Below are 24475 nucleotides of genomic sequence, written 5' to 3'. Positions count from 1 at the left end.
TTGTAGTTCTTTGAATTAGTTTTCTAATCGAATTTGAATCACCAAGATTAGATACTCGTGGAGAAATATATGCATGATGCAATGAACACTGCTCAAAACTTTAATATTTGACATCAACTTATTCGTGTATAACTCTGTCACCCGACATCCAATCTAGCTAAATTTATATTGGATAAGAAATTTATATCGAAGGACTACAATTCTTGCATTTTGCATTTTGCCAAGATCACATTGAAATCAAACGTTATTAGTAAAATTGAAACGACATTTGACATTTCATATAAGGAATTAGACTACAAATTTATGAGGCATGATCGAGGCACTAGCAAAATATCAGTATACAATCAAAATGCACACTTTATATCAAATTGAATTTTCAAAAAAATCAATAAATTTCGAATTGCTGCTGCCAAACAATAAAAAAGCATTCCAATTTCCACCTAAAGAAAATTACTTTTTTACTTCCAAACACAATTATATAACTTTTCGAAAATACTAATTACGATCCGATCCGATCAGTCCGATTCTCATACATAAATACACGGCTCTAATAATACACCGCAATCTAGTGCATACAATCTTTAGGCCAAATTAGTTACTACAACATTGTTTCTTTCACCAATTAGTTACAACATAGTTAGGTCATTCAGACAGAGGGATACTCAATAAGCATCCTATTTTTATCAGACTTAATATCCATCAAAACATCACCCACTGCCCAAGGAAACCCTAAACAATGCTCACTCCCATCAACATAACTCGGATGATACGTCACGTAATACCATGCCGCCGCCAACTTCCGCTGGTCCTCCTCCACCGCCTCGTCACACCCACTCCTCAGCCACCCTTTCACCTCCTTCATCAAGCTCTTCACCGCCACCAAAACCCTATCCCTCACCTCCCCGTACCTCCTATTATCCCTCTGCAAGTAATCCGACTTCTTCCGGAAGTTTCCGGTCAGAATCTCCACCTCGCTCGCCGCCCCGTAGTACCTCAACAACGAATCCATCCTATCCAAGTACATCTCCTTATGTTCTTTTGCAATCTCCACAAACGATTCGTAGCCGTCGATCACGAGATCTTGATCGAAGTAATCGTGCGGTGAGATCTTGTTCTTCTCATCCGAGTGATTATCATTCGATTGGTCGATGAATTGTACGGTGGCTCGGTAGAGTTTGCCCAAAACGCCCTTGGAGATGTATGTGGGCTGTTCGAACCGCTCCATGAAGTCCGGGAATTCACGGGGCTTGAGGGCCCGCGGCATCTCCGCCGGAGCTCCGGATTTGGCGAAATCCACCGCCATTGAGTGGAGTGTGGCTAACTCGAGGCATTTGGCATCTAGGGCTTTTTCTGGCTCTCGATCCGCGTGGATCAAATGTGCAGTCGAGATTGTTCCGAGTGTGTCGCTTATCATGTAGTCCGCAAAGAATCTCTGGATTTCCTGAAAATCGAAGCATGGAAAAATTAATTAGAGACACCCTTATAATTTATAAATTCTTAATCTACCACCATCTTTTATAAAATCAAAAGTTAATTTTATGCTAAAAGACTATTATACCCTTGCAAAACTCATCACTCTTCCTCAGAAAATACGAATATTACGAATCACTAAGGGTATTTAGGATAATTTCAAATAAAATTATTTTTAAAATTTTAAAAATAAATCGGTGAAACGAGAGGATTCGAGACTGGAAATAGCACAACCTCGATGGATTTCCAACACAACAATGTGGCGATAAATCTGTTTAAAAGTCTCACTCGATAATAAACTCAAGAAACAGTTCTTTGTTTTTTTTTTGAAAATAAACTCGAGAAACAATTTGAGATTACCTCTAAGGTGACATCATGGTCCATAATTCGAGGGCGCCTACCAGTGTAGTCCATGGGGTCCACCGTTCGAGGCGGTACTAAATTTTCATCCCAGCTCACGAAATACAAATCACCGTCAAGATCACCGCCTGAGCATTCGTTCGGGTGAGGCCTGTAAAAAATAGCAAATTTAATTTCTAACCTTCCGATTTATTAAGAAAAAGAAAAAAAAAAGACGAAATTTACCTATCTCCTTTCTGAGGGAAAACAAGGCAGTCGACTAAATTATTCTCCTGTAATTTCACATCCAACACTGCTTCAAGAACCCTGACATCACCCGGATGTAAGCACGGGTTTTTTGTGACAACAACTTTCCCTTTCAACACAGCTGTAGTTTCATCGATCCTATGAAAGAATCTCTGATTCCCACTCTCAATTTCAGACATGGTCATCGTAATTCTTACATAAACCTGGCCGTACTCCAAATTCCCCGTTTCATCCAAAACCCCAACCAACACACGACCCTTCGGCACGAAAATACGGCCCCGACTTCTCAAATCAGAGAGCTGATTCTCGAGATGCGACTTGAGCATCATACACAAATACGGCTCTTTACTTGGTTGGTACCCTTCGGTCAACATTCTAGTCAAAACCCTCTTCATCTCACCGCCACCTGCCGCCTCCAAAACATTCAGCGCCGCCTCTTTTTCGATCAGTATTTTCCCCAACTGTTTCAGCTGCTCGTCTTGCATGGCCAATAAAACACCATCTTCGACTCCCAAAGTAGACAACAATGTAATAATTTCTCTGTTTAAGTAACAGGGCTGTGACTCACTCCACTTGGTGATGTTCAGCATGCAGTTGTCGGATTCGAATTTACGCATGCTGCCCCTCAGCCCTAGCTTCCGGAAGGAGTGACGGTCAACCACCACTACCCCTTTATACCCACCGTACCGTATCTGAAAAGCCGAAGGCATATGAGACAGCCCCAATTTTTTAACAACTTCTCTTGCGAATGCGTAGGACATCTTTCCTATACCGTCCGAGAAGCAGTACTTCACGTAGTCGGTGGTGACTTCGATATCGGGGATTAGGTCAACATCGCGAGGTTGCACCGTAAGAGTCTGCACCGACGAGCTGAAGAGCTGGCCCATTCTTGCAGCACATTTAGCGATGCTTCTGATCTTGGTAAACGAACCCATCCACTCTCTGATATTGTCAGCTTTTAAGGTTTCACTCGAAGCAAACATCCAAACAGAGTTCGATCGGAGTTGACTTGCAGAGAAAGCCAAGAATTCGAATTTCTTGTCCCCGATGACAATCCCGTCTCGGAGAATGGATAGAATCCGACGGTAGATATCCGTTCGGTAGGGCTTGGAGAATATTCCACGATTGATGCTCGTGGAAACGGAGTTGGCGGAGATTCTGCCCCAATCTTCGTCGACGAAAGTGACCCTTACAAAATCGGAGGCGTGGGAGGCGAAGTTCTTGACTATGTAGTTTGAGGACTCGAGCTCCGGGCCCACGCAGAATATTCTCGACGGGGTGACGAGGATTCTGTGACAGCTCATCACATTATGATCTTTTAGTCTCTTGAAGCTTTCCGAAGGAAGATTCTTGACGTTGTGAATGCTCATGGAAGATCGGGTTTCGATGAACGATTTGGGCTCGTAACAAGTTGAGTGCAACTTGTGCATTTTTGCAAGAATCAGCAGAGCTCTGTCCATGTCTAGTTCGCTCAGGGTTTGAAAAAGATTGTTATCAACAGAAGCAAGGCTCATCTTTTGCGTGTGTACTAAAGAATTGATTTGGAAAAGGACTTCATAAGGGACTCGAAAATCGGGGCAATTCGGAATAATCGGAACTAAATCGGAGGAGGGGGCATTGTTGAATCTTGCTCCGTCTTCAAGATATAGTTCGATCACGTCTTTGGAGAAACACGGCAAAGAGGTGTACGCGTCTAAACTGGAGAATCCTTCTTTGATTTCCCAACAGAGAGAAGACAAATATCCGATCGACTTGACTTTCGAAAAGTCCGTTGTTCGAACCCAAGCAAAATCAAAGTCTTCTTTGCAGATGCGATACCGGTCAGTAGCAGGGAATCTCGACGAAACTTTGGGTCCGGAAATCTTTTTATATACTTTCGGCGCATGCTTCAGCTACAAAAGAAAACCGGAAAAAAAACCCGAAATTCAAATAGCCGAATAAGCGAAATCGAGATCCATACAGCAAGAATAAAACCCCAGTAGAAACAGCACATTATCATCCATAATCAAATTATCCAACCCTAAAAATTAAATAAAAGAAATAAATTTGCTGATTAAAAAATTCATGAAATTCATACCTTCAAAAGAATGGCGTCAACTTTCTCACCACCTCTATCCAAACAGCACCTCCCACTCTCCGCCACGTCACCAAACTGCACCTCCAATTTATAAGACTCGCCGTCATAAATTACAACAAAATCGAGCCTCTTCCTCTCCGGCATGAACCACAGATCCCCAACCCAATTTTCCAGAACCGCCATGCAGTTATCCCTAACCATAACGCCGGCAACGAAACCCGACCCGGCGCAATTTCCGACCCGGTTCGTGGGATCGACGGGTCTGATGATGACATCTTCGGAGGAGGGAAGGATCGAGAGGCGAAACCCTTTGAAGATTAGGTTTCCTTGTTCGGAGAGCGACAGAGCTTTGATCTTCGCTTCTTGTTCTTCGAACTGGACGCGGCCGTGGCCTCTGGACTTCCAATTTGTCCGCTCGGTGAAGATTTCGACGGCGAAGATCGTGCCTTTGCCCACGGCGGATTCGAGGAACGTTTGGAGCTCGTGCGCTATGATGGTTTGAGGGATATTTTGCACTTTTACTGTGAGTGTAGGTCTTCCTGTATCCATGGCAATGGCGGTGGCGGTGGTGGTGGCGGCGGTGGTGGTGGTGGTGGTGGTGGTGGTGGCGGTGCGGTGGTGGAAGGGGAGGAGAGGAAGAGAGGGGTTTTATGGGGTTTTGCGTGTGGTTTTAGGACTGTTTGGTTGGTGTGGTGTAAAAATCGAATTGTAAATGGGTCTGTCTGTAATTAATAATTTGTGCTGGGTTTTTGAATTTGTTTCTATTTTTACTTTGGAGAAAAATAGTTTGGGTAAATTTCTTTTTTTTTGTTTATTTGATAATTTGGGTAAATAATTAAAGACTGGTGGTTGGGAAATTGGAATTGGACCGGAAATCGAAATCTTGTATGTATTCCAATTCCAATTCAAAAACTGAAAAATGGAATTTTGTAATTTGGGATTAAAAAAAATGGTTCAAGGTCGAATTTTCAAATTGGAACCGGTTGAAATTGATTTACATAATAAATTGAAAGTTTTGAAATTATTTTTGGAAATTGCAATTGGGCCGGAAAATCGAAATCTCGTATGTATTCCGATTCCACTCCAAACAACGTCCATAAGATCGGAATTTGAAATCAAAAATACTTTTCCCAAAACGTGAAATTTTTGGATCGGAATTGGTGAAAATCGAAAATTCAGTTACAATTGAGCCCTATATTCATTAAGGACAATGCTAAATGGCCAGAATTTAATTTTTAATTATTTTTTTATTTTTGTTTAAACTTTATACCATTTATACCCTTATTGGGGTGTTGGTTCCAAATTTAATGGTTGACCCGAGTTTTGTGGCCCCCGAAACCCAACCCGCGGGAGGCAGATCCGGTCCGGGGCGGGTCAGGACGGGTTCGAGCAGGATGCATGGCGGATTTTTAAATTTAATCAAAAAATGCGATGTCTGAGGATCGAACCCAGGTTGCTCGAATATTGAAAAGCAACCCTAACCACTGTGACATAGCAATATAATTATTCAATAACTAGCAAGACCTCTATATATCGTAAACTAAGAGTGTAAAATAATTAGCATAAATAATGTTAAATAGATTACTAATTTTTTTAATTAGAATTTTTTTTTATTAATTAGCATATTCATTATTATCAAAACAATGTTAGTTAAATTATTGAAAAAATGTAATATAATAATAAAATAAAATAAAATAAAAGACATTAAAAGGACTTGAGCTTAATTGATTTAAATCTTAAAATTCTATTTAAATATTTGAATAAAATGTAAATGTAAAAAATTGATTAAATTTTAGAATTTACGAATTGATTCTTATGATTTTTACAAAATAAATTTATTATTTTTTTATAATAAAATTCAATTAAAATATATATTACTTAAATTATAAATAGTTAATTTGATTAATACACCATTGTCAATAGTTGAGCATAATCAATTCAAATCTTTGAATAAAGCTTACGAATTGGAAAAACTTGATTTTAACTGATTCAAATCTTAGGATTAACAAATTTCTTCTTACGATTTTAACGAATTATATTTTATTATTTTTATGATAAAATTGAATTAAAAAAATACTATACTTTAATTATAAATAGTCAATTCGATTAATATGTTCTCGTCAATAATATATCCCTTTAAAATACCGGCCATTAAACCAAGTATTAAAGGAAAATCACAACATAAAATTTTGATTCTACTCATAATCTGTAGTCTTTTAATGTAGGAAAATTAATTGGAATGAGTTATAATATATTCTTGTTAAAATAAACATCATGTATAATATTTTGTTTATAAATATATTCTTGTCAATAATTGTCCTATAGCAAAATAATTAATAATTTTGTATATTAACTTGCTTTATCAATAAATGTCCTATAGTAATATAAATATGTTCTTGTCAATAAATGAAGTTAAGCGATTCAAATTTGAAATGAGTTATAATTTTTTTTTTAAATAAACATCTTATTTAATTTTAACTTTCAGTTTATTATTATTATTATTATTATTATTATTATTATTATTATTATTATTATTATTATTATTATTATTATTATTATTATTATTATTATTATTATTATTATTATTATTATTATTATAAGGTGTTGCCATATTTATATTGAAATGTAAATTAAGAAAAAATAATGGAAGAAGAAGACATCGAATCAGATAAAATAAAGAAGATGATGAAATGAATTAATGCCATTTCATTGAAAGTTGTAATCTGACATTTAATGTTAATACATTGAAATTTGGAATCATGGTAATCAAAATAGAGAGAGAGAGAAAATTCAAATTAGTTAATATTATAAGTCAAGGATATATTTGTAATTGGACATAATAACCTTTCTATAAATTTACAAAACTGCCATTTCTGGCCAGCCAGATTCTGGCCACATAGAATTATCGATTCATTAATTAAGCTATTTTGGTAGTCACTTTCTTGATCATTAGTAATCATTAAGATAATTCTTTAATCCCAATGCTGCTAATGATCCACTTATTGACCTGACCACTAATTCAGTCAAAAAGAAGTGGCTTTTTCAAACCATTTGCAGAATAATCAATGGTGCATGCTTACTCTCGAAAACAAAATTATGATCAATTAATCAACAGTCAAAAAACGAGCAATTTTACCCGTTTTTCGTGTCCGAAAATCGAATCGGAAGAATCCCTTTACACTAAATTGCTTCCATTAGGCATAGGCATAACAATGCTTTCATCTGTATCCGAAAAAGTAGGAAATTTACCTTTCTTGGACCAAAGCCAAATCTTGGAAACAGAGAAGCTATCACCTCGACTCCTAGGATCGATCGTCTTACCATCGATTCCTATATTAGTATTATCGAACTTCTCTTTAGTACAACATCGAACATCGTTGCCACTAAACAACGCCACTTGTACGTTTGCGTGACCAACAATGTACTCAAATGCACCCATAGAATAACACCTTCTAGCATCAACAATTCTACTGGTGCTGCCGCTAACATCATCATCTCGCCTTTGATCTTCGTTTGCTAATCCTTCGCTTAATCTTCTAAACTTCCCAAGACAAACGGGGAAAACCATTGGTGGGCTTTCTTGTGAAATCCCGTTTGGTTGGTCGTATGATAATTCCCATTTTGCCACTGGATTATTTCGGTGAGTGGTACTAATGAGACCTCTACATAGAGGGCAAGTCGAGTTCGAAAGAAGCCATGTTTCGATGCATTGAATGTGAAAGGCGTGGCTACAATCAGGAAGAAACTTGAGCTTATCGGTCGCCGAGAATTCGCAGAGACAAACGGCACAATCGAACGGTTCCTTAGATCCCATTACTACTATTACATCCTTGTAGTAGAAAACGGGCAGAGCGTCGATCGAGGAGCGGTCGAGGCCGGAGTCGTGCGACCGGAAGAGATGCTGCAGTTGCCTCTGGAAGGTTCTGGAAGATGCTGCTCTAGAAGGTTCCGGAAGTCTGATGTCTGGTTGCGAAATCGAGGGAAATGGTGAGGATGGACTCTTCATTAGAAATCTGATGAGAAGTTGGAGTAGGCCAAGTACAAAGAAGCCAATAGATAGAATGACTATAACTAGAAGAAGCATTGGGCTGATTTTGGCCATGGATAAGAACTGTGTTTCGAGATTTTTTCAGCTAGGACTAAAAACAAATAGGTGGTGGGCAAGAACTATAAGTGGGAGATGTAGCTGACTTTAAACCAAGAAATGTGTGTTTGTGTGTGTGTGTGTGTGTGTGTGTGTGTTTAATAAGAGATATAACAGAAGACCCTTGTGCAGGAATTTATTATATAGGCGGAATATATATATGCAATAAATATATATATATATATGTATATGAATATATGTAGGTGTGTAAGAGAAGAAGGTGACAGGAAGAGAATAATATCTGAAGATGCAGGTGGGATAGCAGAATCAGAAGTGAATTAGCAGACAGTGAATATTAATTAATACACCTTTATTTGGTTGGTTGTGAATTGGAACTACTTGTTGAGAATATATATATATATATATGGACAGCAGAGAACAAATGTCAAACAAGATTACTGTGTGTTTTTTTGTGTGAGAGAGAGAGTTGTAGAGAGAGAGTGGATTCAATGGTTTGAATACAAGAAAACAGAAAACTAGAAGACAAGGTTTTATGGTTCCTGTCTTTTACTTCACCTGATTTCGTATGTTCACTTTCACCAACCTTATGGCCTCTGTCTATCTATTGTCTTTAATATATATATATATATATATATATATATATATATCTCATAAACATTTTTTTCCTAAATAAATAATCTTCAAGAAGAAAGCATTCAAGCCGTAATACTACGGAACTCTGCATAGCACGATGGTTCGGACAAATACCAGGTAGTTCTTATACAAGTTTCGTAAACTACAATCATTTCTTCAATAAATTTCAATGCCAAAAACAGGAGCCCTCACATAGCCAACCAGAGGTAACACAAGAAGATAATCCAACGAACGAGAACAAAGTAGAGAACACGTAAAACTAACGAGATAGATCATGGTTTGTAACTCTACAAGTCCTTTGATGACTGACTAATAACACTACTGGCTGAAAATTTGTCGAAGAATATGGCTTATAACTTTTCCCCGTAGTTTCAAAATGGGATTGAAGTAGAAGAAAAATAAAAGAAATTATAGTGAAATATCGCGCCAATTATATCGCTTATTAAATCATGTCTTGAGATCATCTGACATGGCTGATGGTATACAGTGGGTGGAAAGAATGTCCAATGTTGCTGCTTTCGCAGTCTTCGTTTGGAGGACCACAATCTGTACATACCGAAAAATAATTAATTAATAATTAAAAAAAAAAATTGCAGTTAGAAAAATGTCGGCGAAGAAAAAGAAAGCGCCCACACCTGCTGGTATTCCAAATCGAATTTCAAATACTCATCACTGCAGCTTTCTACCATGCTAGCTAAACTTTTCAGATTCTTCACGGGCTGACCATTAAAGGCAAGAACCTAAATTTGTCGAAACGAGAAAAGGAAGAGGGTATATAAAAAGTTAAGCATATCACAGTATGAAAAGGCTGGCGAATTGAGTGGTTGATTACTTGATTATTATAAGGATAGGCTGACATTGACCACTAACCTGAGTGTTGACAATTTCTTCGTATCCGATGTTTATATCAGCCACAAGCACCTTTAACAAAGTTTCACAAGCAGACAAAGTGTTAAGACAAACGATGAATGATCTGTACTGTAATATAATGACAGGTCAGCGTTATGGTGATGTCAGGATAACCTGAGAAACAACGACAATTTGTTCCTCGGCTGACTGGCGCATTTCGTGCAAGAGTTTGTCTAGCAACTTGACTGGAGCTTCGTACTCGTAATCTTTTCCATACTGGAGATGACAGAAAAAGGATATATAATAAGCAAATTGAACAGAATCAATCATCTAAATATATCTTCTCCTTTAGTTGACGACAAAATTGAAAATCATGTAAACAGAGATTAGTCGCTAATTTATTGCTCAACTACAACTCAGGCAATTAGCTGTACCAATTATATCTGATTTGTTTATTTCTTGAGTCATCTCGAGGACTGGCTTACTAAAAGCCTGCTAACACAAATGGAAATAGAAAAACCAAAAAGAAAAAGCTCTCACTCACGGTATATCAGTTCGGATAAAAAGGCCAGTGCAGGCTTAAACTACGATCACTGTTTTCTTATTTAATATTAATTCAAGTCAGGTATTGAGCAAAGTTGCACCTATGCTCTTTATACATGTGTGGTTGCTGTTGCATTGATGCTTATCATACATATCATACAACTCATAAATTGGGCGTACGTGGTTAGCAGTAGAAGGCAGATTTTGTGTAACCGTCCAATATTATAATAGAAAAACACTTTGTGATACTCACTTAAAAAAATACATAAAAACAGACATTTTATAATAAAGATTTGGTCCAGATGCTTTTAGATAGAATTTTAGGCAAGCATAAAAGCTCATAAAGAGCAATCCATGAGGTCATCAAGCAGAATAAATAATAAAAAATGAAAAGAAACAACACAACCATCCTCTTTTTCTATGAAAAAAATCATAACACCGAATTGCTTAATAAGGATTGAATGAAACATTGCACTCAACCATGAATAAGCAGGTAGACAAAAAGTGTTATAAACACTAACCTCAGAACGGAGATATGGAACGGAAACAGTCGTAAAAACAAATCCAGCAACGATATAATATGAGGGAGGTTTGCCCCTGTTGTGAGCTGGAATGAGCCTTTTATGTGTATCAAGTTTGATATTGAACTTCAAAGTTTCAGAACTACGAAGAACTTTTATTGCAGCATTATCTCCACTATACTTTTGCGACACTAGGTAGCTAAAGCCTATGCGCTCTCCATGCCTAAATGGAACTGCAAGCAACCAAACAAGTTGTAAGACTCATTTATACCATGTAGTTTAAACAGAAGAGATGTCGTTGAATGAAGCGTATGTCAATGAAAGTAAAGATAGAATAAGTTTGGTGTTCAAAATCAGAGATAGATAAGGGAACTTCTGGACATGATTACGAGTGTAAACGAACCAAGTCAAGTCTAACGTGTCATTCCAAAAATTCTATTTGAGCTCAATTTGATTATTAGTTGAACTGAGGTTGAACAAGATTTAATCGAGTCAAACACTAGTCAATGTCGACAAGCTTGATGTTTCTACACATGTTTTACTACTCTGGTTGAGCCCAAGCTAGTCTCCAGACCTTTATTGGACGAAATTATGTCTTGCAACTTATGTTAACAAACCGAGAAACGAGTTTTTACCCCTCTGCCACGTTTGAGGATTAAAAAGAAAAAAAAAAGCAACAGATCAGATCCAGTTTCATGCAGCCGTTCAAAACCCCTAATTGATGGCAATACAAGAAACATGCGTCTTTTCTGAAGTTGAAATTCAAAATAGCGGCATACAAGTAAACAATGATGCATAAGGAAAGAGGAAGAAGAGGAAGGTGAGAGTTGTGAATCTATTCATCAGTGTGAAGTCACAACCCTTAATCTGCATCTTACCTGTTCCGTCATTAGCAATATCAACCCTATCAAAGCTAAGGATTATATCTGATGGTTTCAAAACCGCGAACTCTGGAGCAGTAGGATCGATTCTTCTTATGCGCACACCCTTCTGATCAGGTTTCATTCCCATGGACAACCGCAAGTCTGGATTTTCCATCTTCTGCCACTCAACACCAAGAATAGGAAATCCTGGCAGATAACAAATAATTTGCGTGAAGAGTGGAAGAATATTGATTAAACAGAAAAAAGGACATTTCAAGGAGGAGTCATATTAGTAATCACAAGGCAGAGCATAGCCCATTTTAATCCCATACGCACACAGTACAACACATTAAATACCAGACAAAATATAACCACAATTACAGTCCGAACGAACTGAGGTGCACACTTATATATTATTTAATGATATGTATGTATATATATATATATATATATATATATATATATATATATATATATATATATATATATATATATATATATATATATATATACATATATATATATATATATATACATATATATATATATATATAAACAGGTAAAAACTAATAAAAATAGATGCATATCATTGAACTAATAATTTTTTTTCAAACCTCAACATAAACATAAAGTTCAATACTAATCTAAATCTACTATATAACTTAAAGTTTGTTCGTTAATCCAATATAGAAAAGAAAGAACAAAAACAGAATATTGGGTCAACCAGTGTTGTCAAAAGAATGGTCAGCAAAAGAAGAAGAAAGAGAAGTTCAGAATTATACCAGTATATTTTCCATTCTTCTCATAATCTTGGATAAAGTGCATAATGACTGGTGTTGGTATGACATAACCGATGTTCTCTGCATCCTCATGCTTGAGTGATTGGAACGCAATACCTACACAATTTCCCTTGTCATTAAAAGCAGGGCCACCAGAATTTCCAGAGTTAATAGCAGCATCTATCTGCAAAAGAACATTTTTCACAAAGACATCAGTGCAATTTTAGTCGGAACCCAGATTTTAGGAGGTTGAATTGCAAATCAAATACCTGCAACCCCAGAAGTTCAGTTGATCCATGAACATATGAAAGAATTTCTATTCGTGACACAACCCCGCTTGTTACAGATATTGTATCACCCCCAATTGGATAACCCACAACTGTAACAGCATCTTGCAGTGCAGGCAGATCCCCAAACTCTACAGGTGAGACCCCTTCCCAGAACTCATCATCATCTACTGTAAGCAAAGCTGCACCATCATATAAACCAATATTAACCTCAAAAAGTATATTTTAGTTCTTTTTTACGTCGGAAATATTTCTTCGGGTCATTATGCAATCTAATTACAGGTCAACAATCAGCACATCATAGTGCACTGGGAGAGGGACAAAAAGAAAGGTAGTTACAAATAGAAATAACATACTTTAGCTCATCAGAAACAACCCTTCTATTCTTCCTAATTCAAGACTACCAGGGGCTTTTTCAATGAGGGATGGAAGCTATATAAGGCAAAGTCTACGATGGTTTCTCAATGAGAGCCTATATTTCTTTCTAGGTGTGCTAGAAGTTGCAAAACATGCTCTAAAACCCTGGAGTAATCCAGTTGCCTGCAAGAACCTACCAGTACCGAGGTCTATTCCTACCACAACTTCCTTTTTTTCTTTTCTCTGCATTATACAAAGAAGCCTATCTATATTCTACTAGTGAACATGTTACGAGTACTTTACGTTAACAACCAATCCAATGTTTATTACCATTTTGTGTAGAAAAAATTGCTAACCACAAATAACCAAATGCCCCATGACATGGGCATGAGCTATGTATTCCAAAAGTAAAATTTACTGAATTGCAATCATGAAGATGGAGACAAACTGGTTTTGTTTCCTAATATTGTTTTAAGCATCGACAGGTGATACCAGGTTCTCAGATTTCATTATTCAGAAATCCCAATACCATTAAAGAGAAGTGTACCAGTAACAGTAACTACGTCCAACCAGTCTTTTACCCGTGAAACATTCTGAGTAGTTTTGACAGATATATAGGATAGTTTCATGCCCAGTAAGACAAATAATTATATGATGGCACAAATGCACAATGCATTAAACCTTGAAGAATTCTTCTAGGAACCACATACAGAATCATAATCGATTAGCCTTTCAAAAAATCAACTACTAGACCAGTTAAAAATCAAAAACCTAGGGAAGTAACCCGACATTAACACATTAACTATGTCTATAACAATCTTGTAATTATATTTTTTGAGAAATTATGCGACAAGCAATATCATTTTAACTCTTGATTAGCCACAAGGCATTCAAACCCAATGAGCATCTCCAATCAGAGATATCTACATCTAGTGCCGCAAGCAGACCAGTCCTAAGCACATCAAAAGGCATAATGAGCAACTATCTCACACTATGTGATGAGCTGTTAGTGCAAAGAAACTTTAACTATTTGAAATCCAATTATAAGCCCATCTTCTTTCACTTATAGTGATGACTATGTTAAGGCTTGAACAAGTTGATTTCTTAAGCTTGATTTAAGACAAAGCTGCAAGTATTCAGAAAATTCAAACCAAATGAACCAAAAGTACGGTTTCTTCCCAATTATACTCTCTATTTCAGAAGAAGAAATAGACAATTTTCAAAAATCACTAATGTTGAAGAGGCGAGTGCTCCAGGAAAATAAAGTACTGCAATCCAAAGTTCCATAACCATGTCTATATGAAATTTAGGCAGCAAATCACGGGCATTTCAACTATAGATCAGACTAACGATTTTTAAACGGAAATTGTATCAAAGCTCAAAAAGTCCCTATCTAGGAACCACATATAAAATCAAAAGAAGCAGTTTCAAATTTAGCATAATCCACTAAAATCATTTTTTTTTTTAAATCCTATAAAATATAGAAGAGGAACCACCATGGTGTTGCAATTTTTCAAATACATTAAATAGTTTTACTGATATTATGTCAAGTCGTCAACACAGCAACATAGGGTCATTTGTACACGTAATTAGCCAAGAATCTCGCCAAGACAGAATCACATCAACTACTTCACACACATAACACTGAAGAAAAAACATAGCTTGCTCAAGTGGCAAAATGGCTCAGGAACAGAGGTAGTATATTTGTACTTGACTTGTTAGAAATAGATACTTTCGATTTAAGGTAATTACGTGTTGTTTCCCTAAAAAAACCTAAACTAACTAAATCAGTGGTCCAAATTACAGCTTCACATAGGAATCATTTTGTAGATGTTTATAAAAGATGACAGGATTGATTCAAAAGGAAAATCTACAAAAACAAAAGGAAAAACAAAGCCTCACCAATATCGCATTCCGTCCCAATGGCAAGCACGGTGGCAACATACTTCGTATCGGAGCCCCTCTTCTTTAATTTAACCTGTGTATAGTGCTCCACAGAATGCGCATTCGTCAAAACCCTCCTCCCCTTGATAACAAAGCCACTGCTACTCGAGCTGTACTGCCGTTTCCTCTGCCACGGCAGCGAGAAGTTCGGCTCAGTGTGAACACAGAAAACCTTCACCACCGCGTCCATGGCGGGGAGAACCCTAGCGACGGCATTCTCCGCATTAATCAGCGCAGTGGACACCGCGGCACTAACTATGGGCGAAACCGACATCGCTGGGGTTTTACCATTGTTAGCAGCGGCGGAAGATTCAGGTTTGGGAGCTTTTGGGGGGCGGCCGCGGCGCCGGCCGTTGTGGTCGGAGGATGAGGGAATAGCAGCGGGGTTGACGAGCTCCACGGTGTTGACGTCGGCGCTGGTGGTGGCCGGGGAGATGGAGGCGTCGCCGTCGTGTACGGTTGTTTCCGGCGTAGCATTTTTGGAGCCGCCGCGTTTCCGCTTCCTTTGGGAATCGCTGCGCATGGTTTTGAATCAGGTAGAAATGCTGGGATTTTATTTTCTACAGATGAAATTGTTTTTTTGAAGACGAAGTTATTGAAAGGGTTTTTTATAACGATTTGCGTTACGTGCAGGCTTCCTAAACGTCGTCGTTTTATGTTGTTTGTGCTTGATATCCAAATTGGGAACCTCCATTTACATCATTTATTCAATTCAACTTTAATAAATCATGAATTATAAAATAATTCCTTTCCTACCCCTATATATTTTTTTGATAATTTACACCTACCTCCTCTATGGTTAAATGTAGGGTAAATAGCACTTAACCCCCTGTAATTACAAACTTTGCAGATGACCCCTCTGTGCTCGTAATATTAGCACATGACCCTCTTGTTGCTTATGGGGTAGCTTCCCTTAGTTTTTCAGTCAAACTTAACCGCGTATGTCAAATTTCAAGGGACCATCTGCAAAAATGAAAGCACAAGGGAGTCATCTGCAAAAAAATTACTTTAACGTTTGACATTGATGGTTAAATTTGGACGGAAAAACTAACGAATGCAAAAATGAAAACACAAGTGGATCATCTTCAAAAAAAATTACTTTGATGTTTAACACTGGCGGTTAAGTTTGGACGGATAAACTAACAAAAGCTACACGCGATTAAGTTTGACGGAAAAAATAGCAAAATCTACCCCATCAACCACGAGGGATTATCTGCTGGTATTAAAAGTATAAGAGGGTCATCTACAAAAGCTTGTAATGACGGAAGGTTAAGTGCTATTTACCCATAAATGTAATTACACTTACACTTACTGTAGTTTGAAAAACTACTCATACCTCAAGTTGACCATCCATTTTTTTTTTGAAATTCATTTTTCACCCTTAATTACATAATGCATACAAATAAGTCCATTATAATTTTGAAAAATCCCATTATTTACAAACTGAATCGGAATAATTTTGTTATTATCTTTTGCCCTTCTCTCTTCGTTATTTCATCCTGTTCAACCCGCCACCTGGCTTCGAAACAACCGATGTCGTTCGAATAATCCGCTAAAAAGGAAAAGAAAAAAGAAACAGTAACGAAGAACACAGAATGATGACATCATCATTGCTATGTAAATTTTAATCTTGAGCTGCGGAAATAAAAATGTTAGGCAAAGATGAAGTTGAAACCATAGTTAAAGGAAGTAAAAAAAGAAACCTTAAAATACAACAAAGGCTATCACAACTAAAACCATGTATGTTGTTATAGCTGAAAATGCCTTGGCATCAAAATTCTGCAGAAATCTATTTATAGATATGTATAGCGAGATAAAAAAAAAAAAAAAAAAAAGTAAATGATTAAATAGCATCGTTCCCCAGCAGGATGTTGGTTCGGGATTTACTCCAAAATCTACACGGAAAAGAAAAAAATATATCTAATTAGATGCTCGTTTAAGTGTGTATGCACAATATAACGCAAGAATGTCGTAAACATAAAACCATGTGCTTCGTTCCAAATCAAGTTCGACTCACTAGAGTACGATTATCCAAGTTCAACTCGCATAACTTACTGCGATAAGTATCTATCAATGTTGTGGTAGCTTGCTAAATAAATCAAGAAAGTAACTACTCGAAATCCGTTGGAAACAATAGACTCCTGTAATAAACTAAACCCCCGAGATTCTGAACAAACAGTATAAACATTTTAGTACATATTTCCAGACTTCACTTGCATTGTTACTAGGAAACGAGCTTCTTATTGCACATAATACAGATTCTTATCAGATAAAACTGAAAATTTGCATCACATAAAAACAAAAAAATTCAGAGCATTGTATTACGGGGGGAAACGAAACTTACAGTTGCTACTGCCATGAAGGCTGCTTGTATCTGAAGTTTTCTTTATCCCAGCCGCCTTCGGGTTCCTTTCTCTTTAAAATACTACCCGAAACAGAATGTTGGCTCGTTGAAGGAGGAGGCAGTAGCATATCCTCTCTGAATTCACTATCAACTGAAACAGGGTCTGCGTTCAGGTCTAAACCCTGTCTAACTACAAACGGCCTCTGAAACTGTGATGAAACTGCACCAACTGGTCCTAACAACTGAGGATTCAACAACCTTTGAGCAGACGAGGGATCACCATACGAGGTTGCTCCAACAGGAAAAGTGGGGCCGAAAGGAAACACGGGGAATTGGAAAGGACCTGATGGGAATGGCACTGTAGAGGATGATGACATCACTGATCCGCGGTAAACATCAGGAGTAACCGACATGGTTGGGTAAGCATTCCTAGGTGGAAACCAAGACGAGAAATTCGCTAGCCCCCCAGGATTGTTGTTGTTATTATTATTATTATTATTTATTCTAACACCGCCGCCAGCAAAAGGCAGCTGAGATTGTGGTTGCAAACCAACCTTGACGGCTTGATGACTTAGTGTTAAGTGCTCCGCACTAGCATCATCATTGAGATCGAAATCCCTCTGAACATCACCACACGGTAAACCGTATAAGAATGGTTTCACGTCCACCATGGAACCCTGTCTGTTACGGTTACTGCTCCTGCTGGTGGAGCACAACCCCTTCTCATTCGCTTCAAATCCTCTATTCAAATCAAGATTCAACCCTCCTGAAACATGAATCGGCATAGAGTTTAAAGTTTCATTTAGTAACACAGCACGATTATTTACCAAATTACTCGTCAGGCCAAATGCCACTGCAGAATCTCGAGTAGGCATTTCCTCTGGAACCCTTTCAACAGGTTCGTTCAGATCTATATCCAGTGGAGCACGGCCGCTTTTACTGGTAGATGCATCATATGTCGAATTCATTGAATCCACTTTTCGGGGTTCAGCTGGACGAAATGCACTAGTGGCAGCAGACCCCTTCCATCCAAGCTCCCCTTTACTTCTCAATAGATCCTCTGGCGGAACAAAGGGGCCTTTGGCAGCAGCAGCCACTGTAATGGAAGGAGGATGGATGCTCGGGATAGAATTCACAGAAAACGGCAAACTGTTATTCATCTGAAAAGTTGTTGACTCAGTTGTACTGATCGGCTCCCCATAGTTCCCATCATCAACAGTTAAGCCTTCATTTAAGTCGAACTTTATTTTTGCATCAGGGTATGATGCAGCAGCAGCCGAAGAAGACGGCTCCGCAATGGTGGAAGTAGATTCCAATTCATTTGCATCAGTTCTAGCAAATTCTGGTCTCGCCGACTCATCGTTTGCAGTGATCTCATTCTTTTCTAATTTGGCCTCCCTATTATGACTCTTTCGACCATCAGTAGTGGAACACGAACCAGCAACCCCATGACCTTCAACAACAGTATTTCTATCCACTGCACTATCACAGTTCTCACTTTTTACATCGCTGATGTGACTCTTAGCATCTCTCTCCCCGATTCTGACTTCATCACAAGCTTCCGACATTATCCTCTCCCTGGGTGCAGTTTGTTGCAGATTTTCATTTTTAGCTCTTTCTGCTAATTCAGACTGTATAACAGCAGCAGCAGCAAATTTGTGAGGCGAATTAGTTCCCGTGCCCATTACTTCCTTTACATCAGTATTGCAGTTATCATCAAACGATTGGTTTGATGATGCAACTTTGTCCTCAGTGACGGCAGCGTTAGTTCCAATACTCCTACACTTTGAAACATTTTCAACAGTGCCATTATTTGTAGGGGGCTTTTGCTCCTGAATTTCTTCTTTCTTTGTTACACCAGCTCTTATCTTCTCATCGTTGTAAGCTTGTTGATTTGACTTCTCATTAACCTCCGACAAGGGCTCAGCAGCGCTTTTCAAATCTGTGCTAATAGAGGGTTTATTGCCTGCTCCAACAGGTATATCTGTATAGACTGGACCAAAATTTACGTCAGAAGACAGCGCAGGTTGCTCTTTTTTAGGCGAATTTAATCCATCTTCAGACCGTGATGTATCTAAAACAGCTTGTTTCTTGTCATCACCGGGAACCTGGCTTCGACCTCCTGGAATGTGATCTTCAGGGGATGACTTTGATTTTGCCTCATCGTCAAAGCAAACTTCATCAACTGCAGCGGTGCTTCTTTCTGTAGAATCAGTTGGTGATACTAATTGAGACCTGGACATTTCCCCAGTTGCCACACTAGCAAGTAAGTTCATTCCAACATCATCCTCAAGGGACAATGAAGAATGTGCTTCAGAATGTTTTACACAGCTCTCAATTAAAGCATTCATGGGACTGAAAGACGTTCCACGCAACTTTCCACCCTCCAATTGATTCTTTTTGGGGCCTTTGATTGATCTCCCCGAGTCTTCAGTTGACATACTTTTCTCATCATCCGGAACAACTGCAGCTGGTGACCCAGCAGCAACACCAGATCCAGTCGACATATCTTTTCTGTCATTGATTTGACAAGGATACACATTCACGTCAGAAGTACCATTACACTGATACTCACCACTTTTCTCCTTCGCATTATTGTCGACCTGCTGCTCGGGTTTGTCTGCAAGCACTGGAGATGATGCTTGACTTCGCATAACAGACTGATCTTCAGGAGATACTCCGTTGATATTTCGTGTAGGAGTCTGCACACGGTTTGGTATCTTAACAATAAGCTTATGATTGCTCGTCTCAATGATGGGTCCTTCAATTTCACTCGTTAAAGCAGACTGAGATACCTTATCTGAAGCCGTACTTCTGTGTGCTGAAGAGCTTCTGCTTGAACTGATTTCTTTCTGACCTCCAGTTACCCCTGGAAAACTACTAACTTTCCGATTACGAGAACTACTGCTTGACATCTTACTAGCAGATGCGGAGAATGCAGTGGGACTCTTCCCCTCCTCCTTCCCAGATATTGACTGGCTGTAGCTTAGAGACTGGTTAGAGCTACTGCTCCTATCCTCCCTAGTGAGAGGGAGATCAGGAGTGCCACTAACAGAAACCACAGGATGGCTCTCCTTATCAGATGCAGGTGGTGATACCGGTTTCACTACCCCAGGAGTTGAAGGGGCAGACTTTGGGTTACTCTCCCCATGCGAGGACTTCATTGAAGTAGTTTTAGATGCAGAATGCTGATTAGTAGAACTTCTCACGGCAACTTCTGACCCACCATTGGAAGACTCTGGAAGGTTCGATTTGGAAGACCAAACAGATGCACCTTGGGTCGAACCAGACTTTGCATCAATACTAATCATTTCTGCTTCAACACGTTTCTTCCATGTGTCAACTAAAGTCCGTGCCTTCTTATGAATTTCTACATTTTTATGTGACCGTAGAAGATTCACAGATCTGCCAATGTTACATGTTTGAAGGGCATGAAGATTCACTGGGAGTTTGTCCAGTGCACGAAGTAAAACCAAAAGAAATTCCTCCACAGATCTATCACCATCCTTTGGACTGTTACTGCCACCAACCTTCCCTTTGTGGATGTCCTGGAGCCATTCATCCAACACGGGTAAACCCCTGAGCTGCAGAAACCGATTAAGGCACTCAACCTTCTCAGTGGCAGCAATTACACTGACGAGCATGGAACGACTAATCAAATCCATTTTTCTCTCCATTCTATCAGGTTGCATTAATTGGACAAGCTTCTCAACCCCTTCCATATCTACAGATCCACCTTTTTCTGTTATTCTTGCAATTTCAGATTTCAAATAACTTTCAGATTTGCATGAATCACCATCATCTGTCCTTGAGGGACGTTCTCGTTTCACAGAATCAGCAGCATGATCTCCTCTGTCCCTCTTCTTTCCCTTAACTTGAGCAGGAAAAGAGGTTCCACTATTTTGAACATTATCTGAGCCAGGTTTCAAGTGCGAGGCTGGCGTCAGGCCATTAAGTTGTTTCGGAGAACGACCACCAGGCTGCGGAGTTCCATGCATTTCGGTCCTTGTTTTGTATAAAAGCTGGTCTACTTCTTCTTGTCGTTCCTGTAAAATCACTTGTGTAAGTGAGTATCCTGAAAAACAGTCTGAATATAAATTATGCAATACTCACCAACCTCACCCCGAACCCTTCCCATTTTGAGGAAAAATCAAGAACTATACATGAAAAAAAATGTTGACAATTGGATAACTAACATTAATGTAATCTTGGTCTGTCAGCCACCATAAACACTTGTTTTCGATGTCATAGATGCGCCGACAAACAAAAGAGGATGTCCCTGTGGGAAGTTCTACACCTCTAGGGAGAAATGCAACTTTACACGGATGAAGTAGAGAGGCTGCAGGAATCTTGTCCTTGTGAAATGAATAAAAGATTTCGTTCGGTGCACTTTCCAACAGAGAGCCTTTTCCAAGCTTTAGCTCAGCAGGTCTATAAAGCCAATTGACTCCTAACAGCAAGTTATTATCTTTGCTTAGTGTCAGCCAGCGAATTAGACCAATGAAAGGTGGAGATTCTTGAGGAGGTTTGAAAAGAGCACAATCGCCAACACTGATTTTGCGACCATCCTGCAAAAAGATGACAAACTTTATTATCCATGAAATGAGAGAAGTAAAGACAGGAAATCCTCTAATCAGTCATAAAAAATCTCAGGAAATGACACGTTAATTTTACTGAAAACGGTTTGTGAGCTGTCTCTGGTTTTCATAATTCAATACATTATTTTGTATTTAACTTGGCAGCCAAACAGTGCATTTTTTGTATAGAACAATGCACAGAAGTATCCATTGCATACGGTTCAAAAAACAACTACAATACTGAGATTCTTGGATTGTCAAATGAATTTCTCAAATATATGCAAGAACTGGTATCAGACAAGTATAATACATGTATGGTAGCGTAGAAATTAGTACGTACGAGCACTTAAGTACAATATTCCCAACATTAGACTATCCCAGTTCCTTTTATACAAACAAGTGAGGCCCCTGCATAAGAAATGTGTGCTTCTAATTGCAAAATTCATCTTTAAGGTCACTTGATTCCCTTTCTTTTCATTCATGGGGAACTGCAACGATGGTAGTTTTTGTTGTTATTGTTTTTTTCTTTTCGGTCAGCAACCCTTTCTTTGTTTTAAAGATAAATGCTAACTACGTAGTTAGGGAAATGAGAGTAGTTGGTACAATCCTCAATTCTGGTGGTATTCATTAGAATTTCTACTGTCTGGTGATTTGCTAGAAAGGAATGCAAGCGATGAGGCCGAATAGGTACATCATTAATTCATGGACAAAAATGACAAACCTTTCACCAACACCCACAAATAAAACCCACATAAGCCCAAGTGAAAAATATAAATATGAATCACATAACTAGTGTTAAACTGCATCGAATTAAAAATTAAACTGGCATACAAGGGATAACATTCCATCAAACCCTTAAATCAGCTAAGGTGTTGGTAAATTGGTGAAACATTACACATCATTGGGTTGTATATACACCATCAACAGTTGAAGAGTTATCTATTTATCCCAATCATGCATCACAGTCGATTTCCCAAAAAAAGGCAAAATACATCTCGAGAAATCAAAAAACTTCCGAGGAACATACTCGAGCACAAATTAACACACTCAGACAAATGAATACCAACGAAATAAAAATCTCCAACTGGTAATCTGCCCAACATTCCAAAGCAACAACATCACAACCAAAAATTATCAATCAAATCAACTAACCATCATTTTTTCTGTATCGACTCAAAATAATCAGCTCAATCGAGTAAAATCAAAATTAGGAGGGTGTGAGATAGCAGGGAAAATGAAAATGAAAAAGAAAAAAAAAAAGAAAAAGACCCACCTTGAAGAACGAATTTGAGTCCGCAGCAATTACAGTTGGGTGCATATGCCAACTGATACTCCTCCGTGGACTTCGACAACTCCCTTCACCTTCCCTCTGAACCCAACCATGCATAATAGCAATTCCTTCGTTGCATTTTTTCCAAATTTTGTAGCAACCCTAGCTTCAACCATCAATTCAAATCAATCCCCCAAAATTTACACACTTTCCGGACCTCGCATACCAAAAACCCCTAAAAACCACAATTTCAACCTCGTCTCCAAAAACCCTAGAAATCCTAAATCACCAATTCGAAAAAACCCTGGATCATCCGAGAATTCACCGATTGCCAACAGCTTCGAACTACGAATTCACGAGCGGATTCAATTCAGCGATCTGCAAATTCACATAAAAATTTACCAATTCATCATAACCTTCCGATCGACGCGATATATATAATAAACACACACTAAAACGAATGAGTGAAAAACGTTTACACGAATCCGACTGCACACATAAAGGAACGATTCCTCCGGGATTTGATGAATCTTATGAGAAATTGAAGGCTGACCCTTTGGGGATGTGATGAATATGCAGACAAAAATTTAAAAATGAAAAAATAAAAATAAAAGGAATTCTGAGGAATGAGCAGACGGGCCTGACGAAACGACGGTGTTTTATTTTCTCACTCGGCGCACGGAATTTCGGTGTAATTATGAATCAGTCCCTTTGTTTTGGGAAATTACATTTTGTGCGCAGTCGCTATCATCGTAAATAAATTGGTGGGCCCCGTTTTCGTAATTTCTCTTTTTCCTTTTTTTTTTTCTTTTTGGTATAAAACGAAATTAAATAAAATGTTGGGGAAATAAGTACATTACATATAAATTATAGTATTTTGCTGCTAAAATACAATTAAATTTTATCTATTCGCTAAATAAATAATAAAGGAAAATATTTTGCCATTATTTTCTCATATGAACTTCAATTTTAGTGATTCAAATGAGGTTGGAAAGCGAACAAAAAGGCCTACAATTTCTAAGGCGGCGGTGTTATTTTAATGGGTAGAAAAACGAGAAAAAAGGACTCGAAAAAACGTTCAATTTAAACTGTGGCGGAGTCAGCCTACGGCCAGAAGGGACCATGACCCCATATTTCTCAAATTTCTACTATTTTATATAAAGATTTGAAAAAAATTGTGTATATTAGCATTATCAACCTCTCTCATAATTTTTTTTATGTATTCAGCCCATGAACACTTATAATTCTAG

General features: G+C 38.2%; 4 protein-coding genes across 4 annotated transcripts; all 4 read right to left on the bottom strand.

Moving 5' to 3' along the window:
* Positions 1-337: 337 nt before the first annotated feature.
* Positions 338-5060, bottom strand: RDR2 (RNA-dependent RNA polymerase 2). The gene is made up of 4 exons (XM_012975733.2): positions 4154-5060; positions 2056-3968; positions 1831-1981; positions 338-1441 (listed from the first exon to the last, which is right to left on the bottom strand). The coding sequence occupies exons 1-4, from the start codon at positions 4700-4702 to the stop codon at positions 647-649; spliced, it is 3408 nt and encodes a 1135-aa protein (XP_012831187.1). The 5' UTR covers positions 4703-5060; the 3' UTR covers positions 338-646.
* Positions 5061-7237: 2177 nt separating this feature from the next.
* LOC105952209 (RING-H2 finger protein ATL46) lies at positions 7238-8578 on the bottom strand. Its single transcript, XM_012975739.2, has one exon. It carries the CDS (start codon positions 8253-8255, stop codon positions 7329-7331), a length of 927 nt encoding a protein of 308 aa, XP_012831193.2. The 5' UTR covers positions 8256-8578; the 3' UTR covers positions 7238-7328.
* A 368-nt stretch (positions 8579-8946) lies between these two features.
* Positions 8947-15726, bottom strand: LOC105952208 (protease Do-like 9). Its single transcript, XM_012975737.2, has 9 exons — positions 14993-15726; positions 12716-12915; positions 12450-12630; positions 11683-11874; positions 10805-11037; positions 9915-10016; positions 9762-9812; positions 9527-9631; positions 8947-9437 (listed from the first exon to the last, which is right to left on the bottom strand). Exons 1-9 carry the CDS (start codon positions 15555-15557, stop codon positions 9339-9341), a joined length of 1728 nt encoding a protein of 575 aa, XP_012831191.1. The 5' UTR covers positions 15558-15726; the 3' UTR covers positions 8947-9338.
* Positions 15727-16697: 971 nt separating this feature from the next.
* On the bottom strand, positions 16698-23976 carry LOC105952207 (uncharacterized). The gene is made up of 5 exons (XM_012975735.2): positions 23705-23976; positions 23229-23603; positions 21575-21946; positions 17379-21424; positions 16698-16929 (listed from the first exon to the last, which is right to left on the bottom strand). The coding sequence occupies exons 2-4, from the start codon at positions 23340-23342 to the stop codon at positions 17384-17386; spliced, it is 4527 nt and encodes a 1508-aa protein (XP_012831189.1). The 5' UTR covers positions 23343-23603; positions 23705-23976; the 3' UTR covers positions 16698-16929; positions 17379-17383.
* Positions 23977-24475: the final 499 nt, after the last annotated feature.

Source organism: Erythranthe guttata, chromosome 9 (genome assembly GCF_056151865.1).
Source record: "Erythranthe guttata isolate IM_541 chromosome 9, IM_541, whole genome shotgun sequence".
NCBI lineage: Eukaryota > Viridiplantae > Streptophyta > Magnoliopsida > Lamiales > Phrymaceae > Erythranthe > Erythranthe guttata.
This window is presented reverse-complemented; position numbering and strand designations above follow the sequence as displayed.